The sequence below is a fragment of the Ceratosolen solmsi genome, unplaced genomic scaffold, assembly GCF_000503995.2.
Source record: "Ceratosolen solmsi marchali unplaced genomic scaffold, CerSol_1.0 scaffold47, whole genome shotgun sequence".
In the NCBI taxonomy this organism is placed as follows: Eukaryota; Metazoa; Arthropoda; class Insecta; order Hymenoptera; family Agaonidae; genus Ceratosolen; species Ceratosolen solmsi.
Window position 1 is genome coordinate 9,655,152 of NW_011948419.1, and position 15,557 is coordinate 9,670,708.

The following is a 15,557-nucleotide window of genomic DNA, read 5'->3' on the forward strand; positions in this document are numbered from 1 at the left end:
GTTTAATATAATTGCATTTTATTTTATGTAAGCATATAAAAAAGTATTTAGTCTAAATAATATTTAGTATTTATTTAATAAAAAAAGGTAATTATAATCCATAATGAGACTATAATTTGATTAAGCTATGTGGAGATTATTTGCGTCACAATGAAGAAATAATATTGATTACGTTATTTTCTTATTTATACCGCAGCTATGTTGTATGCGAATAGTACTTTTATTTAGTAAACTTCGTACAATAACAATAATTTGATACATACATATTAAGAATTACAAATTAAGAATTAAATATGAATATGATATGATGAATATGATTTTAACTAGATTTATATAGGCTAATAGTTTAAATTATTTTAATTTAATAATCTAAATTTATTTGAAAAGTTATAAAAATTAATTACTTTGAATAAAAATAATAATACAGTTGTCATGATTTTTTCAGATTATTATTATTATTTTTGATTTAAAGAAATTTTAATACATTACAGAATGCATATTATTTCGATACTTATAATATTATAGAAATAAGCTATTATTAAAATATAAAATAATTTGAAGATAAAAATAAATGTAATAACTATTACATGTTAAAATTCGTAACTTATTAATGCTCATTTAATTATTTATTCACAATATCAATCTATGCAATGAACCATTTCTATATGCAAATAAAAGTAAAGCAATGTGAAAATTAAAATTTTGGCATGTTACAAATAAAATAGAATTATAATTATAAACTATATATATAATTTATTTATTTAAATAAGATATAGTAATTGTAAGAATGATCGTATGTTTCTATTGATAATTCGATAATGATTATAATGCAGATTATAACATTATTACATATAGATTGTTCCACGAAAGCTACATAATTCTTAGTGTAATAACAATTACTATAAATATAGCAATGTATAATCATGACTATGATTACACATTCTTCTATATCAAAATTTATTTTGATATTTAATAATTTGATAATACTAATTTTGAAAAGGTTGAATTGAATATGAATTATTCTCAATGAGATTATTTTTAAGGTATTGAGAATTTTTAAAAAATTCTTAAATATTTTAATATTAAATTTAAATCTTTAAACTAAATAATACTACATAATAAATAATACTAAATAATCCTGATTACAATTTAAGTTCATAAAATATGTTTTATTATATTCTATATTATTTAAAAATTATTTCTAATAATTTTAATAAAAAGAATTTCATAATACAGTATAACTTAACTAAATACTTTAACTTTACTAATAACTTTACTAAAATATTAAGAACTAAAATATTATTAACAAAAAAAACATTTTGTGAAAATATTGTTAAAAATATTAATTTTCATTTTTCAGAAAAGTAATATTTGATGAAAAATCTATATTAAAATATAATTTAGTATATATAAAAAGTAATATGTAAAAAATAATATGTAAAAAATAATATGTAAAAAATAATATATGAAAATAGGTTATTTGTATCAGAGAAATTGAAATAAAATATATGAAATTGTAATTCATTATTTATTATATTTCTCATAAATATGTTATTCCGTCAATTCAAACTTAACTGTATGATCCTTATTATTTTATGTATTTTATTATAATTACCGAATAAAATAATAATTGAGCCAAGTTAGTAGAAATATTATTTCAAATATATTTTACACATTTAATCATGTAAGACATTTTACGTTTTTTTATATTTTTATTTTTAGAATAAAATTGATGTATAAAAATGAATTATTATGTTGTTTAATGTTCTATAAAATTTATGTTACATTAGATTTTAAATACAATAAAATAATTATTTATAAACTATTTTAAAGATTTAAAACACACTTTTATATTTATTAATTTTTTTTAATTTCATTTTCCATGTTATCGTGTATTTGATATTTTTATAATTAAATTTTTCTCATTTTTAAAAATAATTTTTATTTATTTATTGTTACAATAAATTTGAATAATATTAGTTTATTTACAATTCTATCATATTAGTATATTGGAAAATTACAGATCATCTTCCATTTCTTCTCTAAACGTTTAGTTGCGACATCTCAATAACGTACTCAATGCTGAGTTGTATAGTTTTATACTTTTTAGAGAAAATTCAATACTATTAAGCTATTAATTATATTGCATTTGTTAGCTATATTAAAACAATTATTTACAAATTTATAAGCTGTTTATGAGAAGTTATATAAGAATTTATATTTTAGATTTTGTATAATCATTAACTAAATGATTATCTCTTATAAAAATACTAGTATTTAATAGTATACTAAAGGTAAGATGATTGTTATATTGGCTTTGTTATATATTTATTCTTTACTCTATTTTGAAATTTCTTTTGAAATTTTACAAAATATTGAAATATAAAAATGTGAATTAAAAAAATTGGAATTTAAGTTTTATATTTGAAAGTTTTTAATAATTTCTTTTAATAAAAGCAAATTTTTTATTATATTTATTATTATTTAGCAATGTAATATTTTATAAATTTTAAATAATTTAAAAAATTTATGTTTTAGATTTTACTGTTATTTTTTATCTTAATAATTTAATCCTAATAATTAAATTATAATTTTTGTTTTTATTATTACTTTTATAAAAAATGTAATGTATATTGTAAATTAGAAAAATATTATTCTTACAATTGATCTCTAGTTCTACGAATAAATTTTCTATTTAATATAGTTATAATTGAAATACATAATAAGTATTTGTAAAATAATATATATTCACATAATAATTTAATAGAACATTTTATTTTATGCATATAATATTCGAATAAATAAATGAAATTATAAATGATTCAATGTTTTTAATACTTTTTCAAGTCATATAGAATAAAAAAAAGATATAAATTAACTTTGAATGACAGATATATATTTATAAAATATGTTGGAAAAATTGAAGTATTGAATACATTGATAAATCAAATGATTGAAATTTTTAAATATGTACACAACTATGATTAAAAAATATTTTTGTCCCCCTATTATTTAGAAGTGTTATTGTTATTTAAAATCATAATTAAAAAAGATATAATCATCTTTATCTATTAATTTTAATTTAATTTGTAAAATATTATATTTTCCAAATAATATAATACTTATATATTTTTCATTAAAATAGATATATATTTTGTACTTTGACGTTAATCATTTTAACACATGAACTTTTATTATAATAATTACTTTTATTATAATAATTATAACTAATAATTATAATACTTCTATTATTAAATAATATATAATGCATCAATGAATTTGCAATTATTTTAAGTAAGTATTTGAAATGAAGTCTAAACCTCGACACTTGTCAATGAATATTTTTATTTTAAAATTAGGTGTTAAATAAATATAAAGCGTAGTTAAATTTTATTAAAGTACATAAGTGATCACTTTAATTTATCATATACTATTTAATTAACAAATTAGTTTTTTTTTATTTGATAATAAATATAATTTTATTCGAACGTGTAAGAAATTTTTTATATTTTAAAAGCTTTGAATAAAAATAAATTAAATAATTATATTTTTATTGCATTATTTACAAAGTTGATTGAAATTTTAAATAAGCCGGTTCATGTAATTTTTCCAGCTTTCATCTTAGTGCTGATGCGAATAAGAATGTATCTCATTAATAATGTAAATATTTAAGATATTCCAATGTATTTAATATAAATATACAACGAAATATTACACAGAATCAATATTATTTTATTATTTTATTAAATATTGCATAATCATTTAATACACCATGAATTATTATATTTATGCATATATAATGAAATATATCATTATATGTGTACTTGAAAGATTTATATAAACATTTTTTAAAAATACACAATATTGCGAATGAAGTTCTTTTATTACGAATATTTTTATAACTTTATATTAAAATCAATTAGCGGGCTGAATTTAAAGTCCGAACTAATTTTGTCTATTATAGTATTAAATTTAAGTTTAATAGGAATAAATGTTAATATAATATTGTTAAGAAGCTTGTAGAACTTAAGCGCCCACTGTATTAAAATGGTTTGGATAAATTTTATTTGGCAAAAAATATATAATTAGGACAATATGCACATTTTCAAAATATTGAAGAATAATCGATCTGATGTTTACTTATAATCATTTAAAATCTTTTCAGTCTAATAAAATGATCAAATTACTTTATTTTATTAATAATATATAAAAATAACGAATAGAAAAGAAGGAGTTAATTTATTATAGAATTAAATATGATTTAAATAGTAAATATCTAATTGTTTATTATATTAATATTATGAAACTTAAATATCCCGCATACGTGACATTAGTAATATCTCAATTACGTAAGGTTTTAGAGATATATCTTATATTTATAACTTTATAAAGATAATAAATTTTTAATCATTAAGCTGGTTTTTACATTTGCGGTTTTTATTTTATTTATTTCTTGGTTTTTACGTTTTTACAAATTTGTGTATGCATAATACTAAATAATACAAAATGTCAATTTATAACTAGAAATTATATTAAAAAATATTTTCCTTATAAATAATCTAATCTAATATTCAGCATTATTATAATTTTTAACTTACTGTTTTTATGAAACAAAATTATACGTCAATAAATCATATTATTCGAAATTAGAATTTTATTCATTCTTATGAAGTAAACATCTGTAATAATATTTAAAAACGATGTATTTATTATTTTAACATTTATATAGTTATTACATAAACTTATTTTTAATGGTATAATATGTATGATATAATATATTTTATAATGATATAATAATCCTTTATCAATCTTTTAAATATTGTATAAGATATACATTTTTCATAACTTATAAATATTATTAAAAAATATTCTCTATATTTCATGTTCTATTGGTTATATTATAAAGAATAGGTTTTGTAAAAACAATATAAATATGTCATTACCAGTCGTAGAATACAATAGTATTGGTCAAATTTGATATCAATTTTTTATTTTAATATAGATATAGATTATATATATATATATATATATATATATATATATATATATGTGTGTGTATTGTATAATATAATGATTTTCCTTTAAAAATGTTTTATTATAATGTATCTGAAGAATTTATACATATATTTTAATTAAAATAAACCGAAATTCCTAATTGTGTATGTACTAATCATTTTCATAATTATTTTTAATGTATTAATTATATAATATAAATACAAATAAAAACTATTAGTAATCCCATGTATTGTAGTAGTATGTAATAATAATTTGTAGCCGTTTTATTAAATATTATAAGTTTAAACTCGATTATATTAATGATTTCATTGAATATAGTTAATTCTAATATAATTATCCGCTTGTAATTCTAATTTAAGATAACAATACCATTTCATTTAATTACATTTTATGCAATTTTATCATAATTATTATCCATTATGTAAATGTAGGTAATCATTCTTTGACTTTTTATCATTTTCTTTTTCTTTTGAAAATAATTGTTTATTTGTTTTTATATATCTTGATTACTAAGCAATTATGAATCACTCATCACTAAGTATGAAGTATTGAAATTTTGTTCGTAAATAAAAATTCAAATTTTAAATGAAACTTAGAACTTAACTTAGTAATACATGCTATATTGTATTATTTATTCCTAGAAAATTATATTATTAGTCTGTTTAATTAAAAATACATTATTTCATTTCTATAGAAGCAAATTATGTTTATTTAAACATTTAAAAAATTTGGAATTCTACTTTAATATTTTTTAATATAATTAAATTTAAATAATTTAAATATTAAGATAAATTATTTTAACTGGAATAGTTGAAGCCACATTATTTTCAGAGATAAATTAAAATATTTAGTTTTAATAGTTAAAAAATTACAGGTTCTAGTAACAATCGTAGTATTATTATTTACTATTATACATCAAGGTAAATCTTCATAAAAATATAAATTAAAAAAAATTATTAATTTGGGAATAAAATAAGTAATTTTCATTACGTATATATTATATATTAATTATTTATGTAATTAAATCTACATAATTTAAAAGTCTAAGCAACGGCGGGTATATGAATATATTCATTTTATTTATGAAAATTTGTATAAAATGCTTAATGAAATATACTGAATAAAATATAAAATCTTTATTTTATCTTTATTTTTTCAGCATATGTAATGTTATAGACTTATTTAAGAAATTTATTTTATAAAGAATTAAAAGTGAAATACCTTAATAGAAAATATTTTTGCTCAATTATTTTCTAGATAACTAGGTATTATGTAACTAATTGTATTGTAGATAATATTATCTATTTATTATTATGGTTACTATTATGCCTATTATTATTTTATGATATTTTTATTAGTTATGAATCGATGAGAACATTAAAATTAATGATTTAAGATCTTTTTACTTAAAGTAAAAGTGCTTGAATGTTTGTTATTATGCGCTTATAATTCCTTTTTTTAAGAAAAATCATGAATAAAAATTAATTCTGCACATGTAAAATAATATTTATATATAAAAACAATGTTTATATTGATGTAAATATGCATTATTCATGTGGGTGTATTGTAAATTGCTAAAATATATGTTATATAATTTTCAACTGCATATATATTATTGACAATTTTACTGTGATGTTATATATTATTAAATTTTTTCATTATAAAAAACGAATACAATGATAATAATTTTAGTAAATTAGAAAATTTTTAAAATAAATATTTAAAGATTTTATGAATAATTTTGTAATAATTAATTTATTTTCCATTAATTTATTTTCAATTTGAATTATACAAATATTTTGATAATTAATAAATCTAATAAAGACTTATAAATAATAAAAATACTAATCAATAAGTATAATTATTTAAACAATGTTTTTAAATTTTATAAAAAGAAAAAAATTTATATTATATTTATTAATTTTTTTGTTTTTTATATATATATTTTTTTAAATTCGTTTTGAAAAAAAATCAAAAATAATGATTAGTAGAGTAACATCGAAGTAGATCTTACGATATAAAGGCGTAGCATAACTATATACGTTTCAAATATATTATCCGTAAATAAAATGATGAGTAAGATAAATAGATTTAAATAGAAAGAAAATAAAAATGTATCTATATAAGAAAAATAAATATAACATTCAAAGGAGTATAATTTGTCATACAAATCTTATCACGCAATCACAGTAGCTTAAAAACAGCACTGATAGATTTATACAAATGTAAAATTAATTGACAGACAAGAATTCCATTTTTCGAAGGTATATCGGTGATGCGTGAGTTGAAGAAACATATGCGTGCAATGTGGGGTCACATAGTGGCATGCTCACACATTGAGCAACAAGGTTATCGGAGCGATTAAAGTGCTCCGAGACAGGAAAAAAAGTCGGACTACTAACGATGAGATTTGGTAGTTCGTCCAATGAACGTTAATGCAGTTACATGTTTGAAAACGTAGGCATCGTTTCATGAAGAGCGCTGTCCTGTTTTCATCTCTTGTATTCGAGATATCAATTGTTATCATAAAGTGTACCCATGTTACCGAAATTCGATTCTCTTACTGCTGTAGAAAACTTGAACATCATTTCATTAAATTTTCAGTAATTTATGTTAGTGAATAGTTAGTTATGAATCACCAAAGAGACAGATAAATAATAACTACATTAAATCAAAAGAAATTGTGAAATATTAAATTGAATCAGATTAAGTCAGTCTACCAAGGAAAGTAAGTACTGCATTAAAAACTAATATTTTATATTTTATGCCAAAGAATTAAAATATAGTGAAATCATGCCAGGATCGGGCGTGGAGAAAGTGAGAATGAAGGAATTAAAATGTGGTAGATCAATACATTTTACAACTAAACGTATTGGTATCCATAACTGGATTATTTGGTTTCTGAGTTTTCTAGCTATTTTCAGTTTAATTTTATTTGCTTTGTCTTGGTTGACAGACTTTTTTGGTCATGCCATAATCTCAAATTTACAATTACGCAATGGTAGCTTAAGTTTTACCTGGTGGCAAAGACCAGCAGTCCGTGCTGTTTATCGTGTACGCATATTTAACTACACAAATGTTGATGATTTTGAAACTGGAAAAGTAGAGAAGTTACGAGTTCAGGAGGTTGGACCTTATATTTATAGAGAGACTTTAACCAGAGTTAATCCATATCTAGGAAATAATGGTACGGTGACATATCAAGAAATGCGTAATTATCAATGGGAGGGTGGTAGTCCAGATGAAGAACTTGTTACTGTACCTAACATTCCCCTTTTCACAGCCATGGCTTTATCTAGAGACATGAGCTTTTTAGCCCAGGTTTCATTAACAGCTGTACTATCAACAATTCGAGCTAAACCTTTTATAAGAGTACCAGCAGGTAACTTTCTCTGGGGTTATGATGATGAACTTTTTCGTATAGCTAAACCCGTCATGGCTTGGCATCAAGGTATACCATATGAAAAGTTCGGGATACTTGCTTTCGTAAGTATATTACAGTAAGATACAATAAATAGCATACATATTTAACACATAACGAAGTATTATCAGTTTATTTAATTAATTATTTTGAACATTCTAAGTATATTTTAATTTTTCATAATTGTAAAATATTGATTATAAAAACTATAAATTAAAAGATTATACTATTAAACTATACTAGTAATATAAACTATACTAGACTATAGATTAAAAAAAATTGTCTTCATTATCTTCAAAAAGTAATAATCTTTATATAGTCGTCATATTATTTGCTATGCTTGTAGTATTAAGATTAATGTAATTGATATTAATACTCTTTGATTATAATAATAACTAAAGATAATAATAATATTTGAAGCGTCTTTTTCATGTTATAATAATTAATTTATAATTATTTATACTGCCTATATATAATAATTTATTTACCAAATCGATATTGGAAATTTTTTTATAAAAATGATAGTATTAAAAATAATAAGCAATAACATATACTATTATGTATTAATATACAAATTAAATTAATTAAAAAATTTATTTTATATAAAAATAATAATTTTGGTAGTTATAAAATAAAAACTGTACATATAGAACTTACAATCTAAAAAGATAAATAAAAAATCAAATAAAGATAAATTTATCCTTATTATTTTGATTAATTACTTATTATTACTTTTATTTACTTATTTTATAAATGTTATATTGTTTTACTTAACTTAAAAAAGATTAAGGAAAACCAAAATAATTGTCGATTTGTTTTTATACAAACTATTGTGTACGATCATAAATTAAAATTGGATAAATATTCATGTATCACAAATATTTATTTATTTTTATTTAAAATAATTCATATCAAAAGACTACAAATATTTTATTTACTTTAATGAAATTATAGTTGTTTTATATTTCTTAGATGTTATTTAAGTATGTTTAAAGAAATGACAAATTTCATTTTTATATAAAAAGGAACTAGTATTACTAGAAAATTATTAGAGACATTATAGACTATTATAATCACTTTTTTTACCGTTAAACTGTTAACATATTATATAAATAATTATGTTCATAGTTCAAAATGAATTATTTTCGTTTATTATGTAAATATTATTTTAACATTATGAATAATATTAATATTTATTTTAATTAATGTCATCTGTAAGTATCGAAATTATAATATATGTTTAAGATCGAGAATGAATTAAAAATTGAATTATGACATGAACATTGAATAAAATTATACATAAAGAACATGAATAAATTTGAGAAATTTGTATATTCTGAAAATCTCATAAAATTTGTAAGTAATAAATAAATTTCTTTAATTAGTCTGATTGATAATATTATTTATGAAAGTGTAATAAGAATTGTTAATGAATTTTATATAGTTAAATCTATAAATTTTAAAGACGTACAGCATTTGTATTTAGAAAGATATAAAGGTAACATGTAATATTCATACGTATATTATTTCTAATAATCGAATTTAAATATAGACATGGATTATATGAATCGATATAATTATGTATGTTGTGCATATTCATTTTTTTTTTTAAATATAAATGAATTCATGGTGTATTATTGATTGTAAATGTGTATTAATACAAAAATAAAAATATATTTATTCGTGTATAAATAGATTTAAATAGAATTTTTATTAATTAATTAACAGAAATCGATTATAAATGATTAGAAAAGATTATTTATAATGATTTATTATAAAAGTAAAGGACATAGAGTTAATTAAATTTAATATTTAAAATTACAAAACATTTCATTGTTTAATCATTTTTAGTAAAATATATCAATTGCAGATAATATTTATAATATTCATAAATGAAATCATTAATATATTTTTGAGAAATTTTGTTTTAATCTATAATTAAATTTATTCTATATTTTATTTTATATCTATAATAAATTTTTATTATACGTACATATATATATATATATATATATATATATATATATATATATTTATTTATTTATACTTTTTTTTTCATAGAAAGCTGGACTCTCCAAAGATCGAATGACAATTAATACTGGAACTAAGGATTTGAAAAATCTCGGTAATACCATTGGATTTAATGGAATGGAAAGCAGAAATATTTGGCATGACAAAAGTTGTGATAAAATAGAAGGTTCGGACGGTAGTATGTTCCCTCCACAACTAGTATGGAATCGTAATTATACTCTTAAAGTTTATGCAAAAGAAATGTGTAGACCTATTCCTCTTCAGTATTATAGCGAAAGTCGAGCAAAGGGAATACCTACATTACGGTAAAATAAATTATACTATGTTAAATATGAACATTAATTAGTTTAAACACACTATATTAACAACGTGATAATTATTTTCCAATTATTGATTTTTAAAAATATTTTATTTTAATAAATAATGTATAAACAAAACTACATAAAATTAAAAATAAAGTATATAAGCGTTACTAATATTTTAATAAAATATTAAGTTAATAGAATAAATAATTTAAAAACAATTTATAAACTAATTGTTATTTACTCAATTAAAAAACTCATCATATACACTTAATTATATGTGGCTTAATAATTGGTTTGGTTAGTTTATTTATTTATTTATATTTATATTTAATTTATTTTATATTTCTGTACAAATGATATTTTAAAGTTTGTAATTGTATGTAATTGTACAAAGCTTTTATCTTAAGTTATTCATTATTAAAATAATTTTATGTACTAAATGTTTTCCTTCAACAGGAAGATTTTAATATTATTTCATATAAATTTACAAAATTAATTTCCTGATTGATATCATTGCCTTTATATTTTTTGCAAAGTATTATTAACAATAACTTAGCACCACCAAGTAATTGCTTATGAGATGATTGTATATATTTAATTATTGGTTCGAGTTTGTTATACCACATTTTTAATCTATTTCACTAAATGATATCTTGAATTGATATCTTTTTTTTTTAAATTGAAAATCTTATGTGTGTTCCTCAGTAAAATTCGATTTATAAACGATAAGAAAGATTTTTATTCAGTTTTATTTTTATAATAAATAACCAACTAATTAAACAATGATAGAATTTCTTTTAAAAATAAAAATAAATACAATTATTTCTAATAAACCTTTATAACTCTAATTTAGCTTTACATTTTCTAATAATTAGTAATAATAAATTAATTCATAGTTATTTAATAAAATAAGATGAAAGAAAAAAATATTTATTATTATTTATCTTAAACGTCTTAAAATCTTATGTTTAATAATATAAAAGAAGTAATATAGTTGAATTTGTATATTTATTAAGTTACAAGCTTCCGGAGGATGTTTTTACTACAAGTTCAACACATAACTCATGCTTTTGTCAAAAGCATACAGATGATTTTGGTAATGCAACTTATATTTGTGCACCTAAAGGATTATTCAATACATCAGCTTGTAATTTTGGAGCACCTATGCTTTCATCTTTCCCACATTTTTATCAGGCTGATAAATCACTTCTAAAATATGTTGATGGTATGAAACCTAAACAAGAACTCCATGATTCTTACATTGATTTACATCCTGTAAGTTACACAATATAACTTTTATTAATATTAAGATTAAATTTTATTGAATTGATTGGCACTACAAAATTGAATTTTATTTTGTAGTCTATTTATTTAGCTATTCAAATATTAAAATTTGATTGTATTTATTGAACAAATTTAAATTATGAAAAAAGATAACATCCTTTGCAAATTAGGTTATTTTTGCAAAATATAAATTTTAAACAAAACTAACTTTATGTATTTTAAATGAACAAATTTATTTATTATTTATTTATAAATACTAAATTATTATTATTTATTAAAATAAATATTTAATTTGATAATAAAACTTTATGATTATAAAATAATTATCTAAATAAGAGATACAAATTTTTTTTTGAACTACATATGTATGTAAGATAATTATTTAGAAATTATTTAGAAATTATTTAAAAATTATTTAGATAAATATTTATATTTTAATATATTTATATCATATTTTGTATAAATACATATGAGTAAAATATATTGTTCTATAATCTTACTTTTTGTAATACTTGAACATAAAAGATTGTAATTAAATTCTTATTATTAGATTTTATTTTAAACATTATTTTAAACAAGTAATTTATTGTAAACCTTTATATATAATAAAAAGTAATACAATAGGTATAGTAAGTAAATTATTTACAAAAAGTCATAAATACTTTGCTATTTTTTCCAATCTAGCAATAGATAAATAAAATAGTCATTAATATCACATAGATATTTCGTATTTATTCTATTAATTCATGAATTAACATTTGATTTTTCATCAGATTACTTTGCAATGTGTTCTACAAAGTCAATATCAACCATTTGGTTAAGTTAATTTTTTAAGTAAATAAAGGAGCATTGTAGGGCAAGTTTGTAGAACTTTAGTAATTAAGTAGTCACATTTGATTTTTTTTTGGAAAAAATAAACTGAACGAATTAAAAGTTATGCGGATATTGACTTTCAGAGATAGTTATATATTATCTGCGGTATAAGATAATAAAATTATTTCTGTGGCAGTTAAATATAAAGAAGGATATGAAATTTACGTTATTAAATTCAGCAGTTAAACAAAATAAATTAAAAATAATTTCAAAGTAAGAATTTATAACACACTACAAATATAGAAATTGAATGAAAACTAAATTCAATTAAAATTTCAAACATTTTGAATTTAAATTTAAAATTTATTTTTTATGTTGTTATTTATATGGGCATTATTTATAATAACGTAAAAATCAATTGTTAAAAATTTGATAATTATACGAAGATTCAAAATAATGTAATTACTTTTCCAAGTTAAATTAACAAAATAACAATTTTGTTGTATGTTATACTTTCTTATACAAGTTTTTTTATTTAACGCTTTAATCAGAGTTTACTTTTATTAATTATATTTATAATTATAATTAATTAATTATAAGATTATAACAAGTTGTTTCAGGTTATATTTCTCAAAAATTTGTTAGGGTATAATTGAAGATCAGAGTTTTACTGATCTGGTTCAAATTAACATGAAGTGAAACGTAAAATTAATGAACAAATTCAAAATTTAATCAATTTTATATTAACATATATTATTTTTATTTAATATTATACAATCACACAATTCATATCATCCATATTTATATTAGGTTTTCGAATAAAATAAACAATCTGTATTACCAAACGGAAATAATTTTTATCTGATGGAATTATTTATAATTATTTTAGAAAATAAATAAGAGTATTTTATCATTAAAAAATTAGAATAAATATTGTATTTTCATATAAAATATTTGTGACAACTGTGTTCTTATTTTTATAGCGTCTAGGTGTACCAATTGGAGGCTGGTCTCGAGTGCAAATAAACATGGAGGCACGTAAAGCCGATGCCGTACCTTTTATGGGTCATTTACAGGATGGAACAATTTTGCCAATTCTGTGGATTGAAATCGGCATAGACGAAATACCAGAATCGGTGATGAATATCCTTTATCACGCATATTACACGGTCAATACTATTGAAGCCTGCTTGCATTGGGGAAGTTTGTTGGGGGTTATGTTGTCCATAGTAATTTTAGGTTACATTTTAAAAGCACGTCACACTGATGAACATACAGTGCTACACAGAAATGTATCTGGTCAGGATCCCCTTCTTGAAGCAGTTGCGTAAAATTCAGCCTTTTTCATATTTCCATAACACTGATTGTTTCAGTCTATTGCGTTACTTATTTTATTGCATGTTTTGCTAAACATAATTTTTGTATCTTATTTATTTATTTTTGTTAAAGATCTATATCTATATATATATATATATATCTATATATATATATATATATATATATATATATATATATATATATATATATATATATGTGTGTGTATAATTATAAAGCAATGAATATATATACATGATTAAGTTTATGTGCAACAATGGTTTCGCATTTATCGACGTATTAAATTACGTTTTAGTAATTGTAAATATTATAATTGATTACAATATTTAAGATAGCAGTTTTAATAAGCTTATCACTATACATCAGATTAACATTTATTTTTATATATAAATTAATTGATTTATTTTAACCATTAAATTGCATTAGAAAGTAGAGTTTTTAATCTTTTACAAATTCATACAAGATTATTAAATATTTATACGAAGACTGTATTATATAATATTTGTTATAAAAAATATCGGTTTTCATACTAATATATGATCATTTCAGTTTTCATGTAAATATAATTTTCCGTATATACATTTAAATATTTTTTAGAAATAAATAGTATTTTTACACACAAATGATTTAATTTAATTTAAATTGATGCTTATATTTTTAAAAGTTTTTTAAAAGTCAATTTTTTTAGTAGTTATTTCAAGTTTCAAGTTTTAATAATTTCAAGTAATTATTGATTCATTTTAGATTTAATTCATTTTTTAGAATTTTTATTATATTATAAAGATAAAGATTTTATTATATTTCACATATAAAGATAAATATATTAAAAACTAAAAAAAAATGTTTTTGATATTATATTTATAAACATAAAAAATTCAAAATTATAATTTAGTATAAATAAAATAGTATGGTGAGATATCATAATTTCAACAACAATAATAATTATAATAATTCTTTTACAGACAGTTTCAAGAACAAAAAATTTACTGATTAAATTATGGAGCTTACAGCTAACTGAATTATATTTAATTCTTAATATCATTAACGGAACTGAATTAAAGATAATATATTTAAAAGAATATATATATTTGTATAATCCCTTTTATAGCAGATATTAATAATTAAAAAATTCTCAAATTAATATTTAATTTAATAGAAATTAAAATTGTTCTTTATTTTTCATAAAAAATGAAATAATTTTGATTATTATTAGCTTTCTATGTTTAATTGTATACATTTTATTGTATGGAATATTTATTATAAATAAATAATATATTTAAATATTTCTCTCTCTCTCTCTCTCTCTCTCTCCTTTTGTCTATATTTGTAAAAATCATTCTCACCTATACTAT

General features: G+C 19.3%; 1 protein-coding gene across 1 annotated transcript; it reads left to right on the plus strand.

The window, feature by feature from the left end:
* Positions 1 to 7,441: 7,441 nt before the first annotated feature.
* Positions 7,442 to 15,323, plus strand: LOC105360848 (sensory neuron membrane protein 2). The gene is made up of 6 exons (XM_011497848.1): positions 7,442 to 8,203; positions 8,300 to 8,502; positions 10,499 to 10,773; positions 11,790 to 12,048; positions 13,854 to 14,192; positions 15,168 to 15,323. Exons 1-6 carry the CDS (start codon positions 7,810 to 7,812, stop codon positions 15,321 to 15,323), a joined length of 1,626 nt encoding a protein of 541 aa, XP_011496150.1. The 5' UTR covers positions 7,442 to 7,809.
* Positions 15,324 to 15,557: the final 234 nt, after the last annotated feature.

Coding starts and splice junctions, on each gene's coding strand:
- LOC105360848 (XM_011497848.1), top strand. CDS start 7,810: ATGCCAGGATCGGGCGTGGAGAAAGTGAGAATGAAGGAATTAAAATGT. Junction 8,204..8,299: donor TCCATATCTAGGAAATAATG/GTACGGTGACAT, acceptor CCCTTTTCACAG/CCATGGCTTTATCTAGAGAC. Junction 8,503..10,498: donor AGTTCGGGATACTTGCTTTC/GTAAGTATATTA, acceptor TTTTTTTCATAG/AAAGCTGGACTCTCCAAAGA.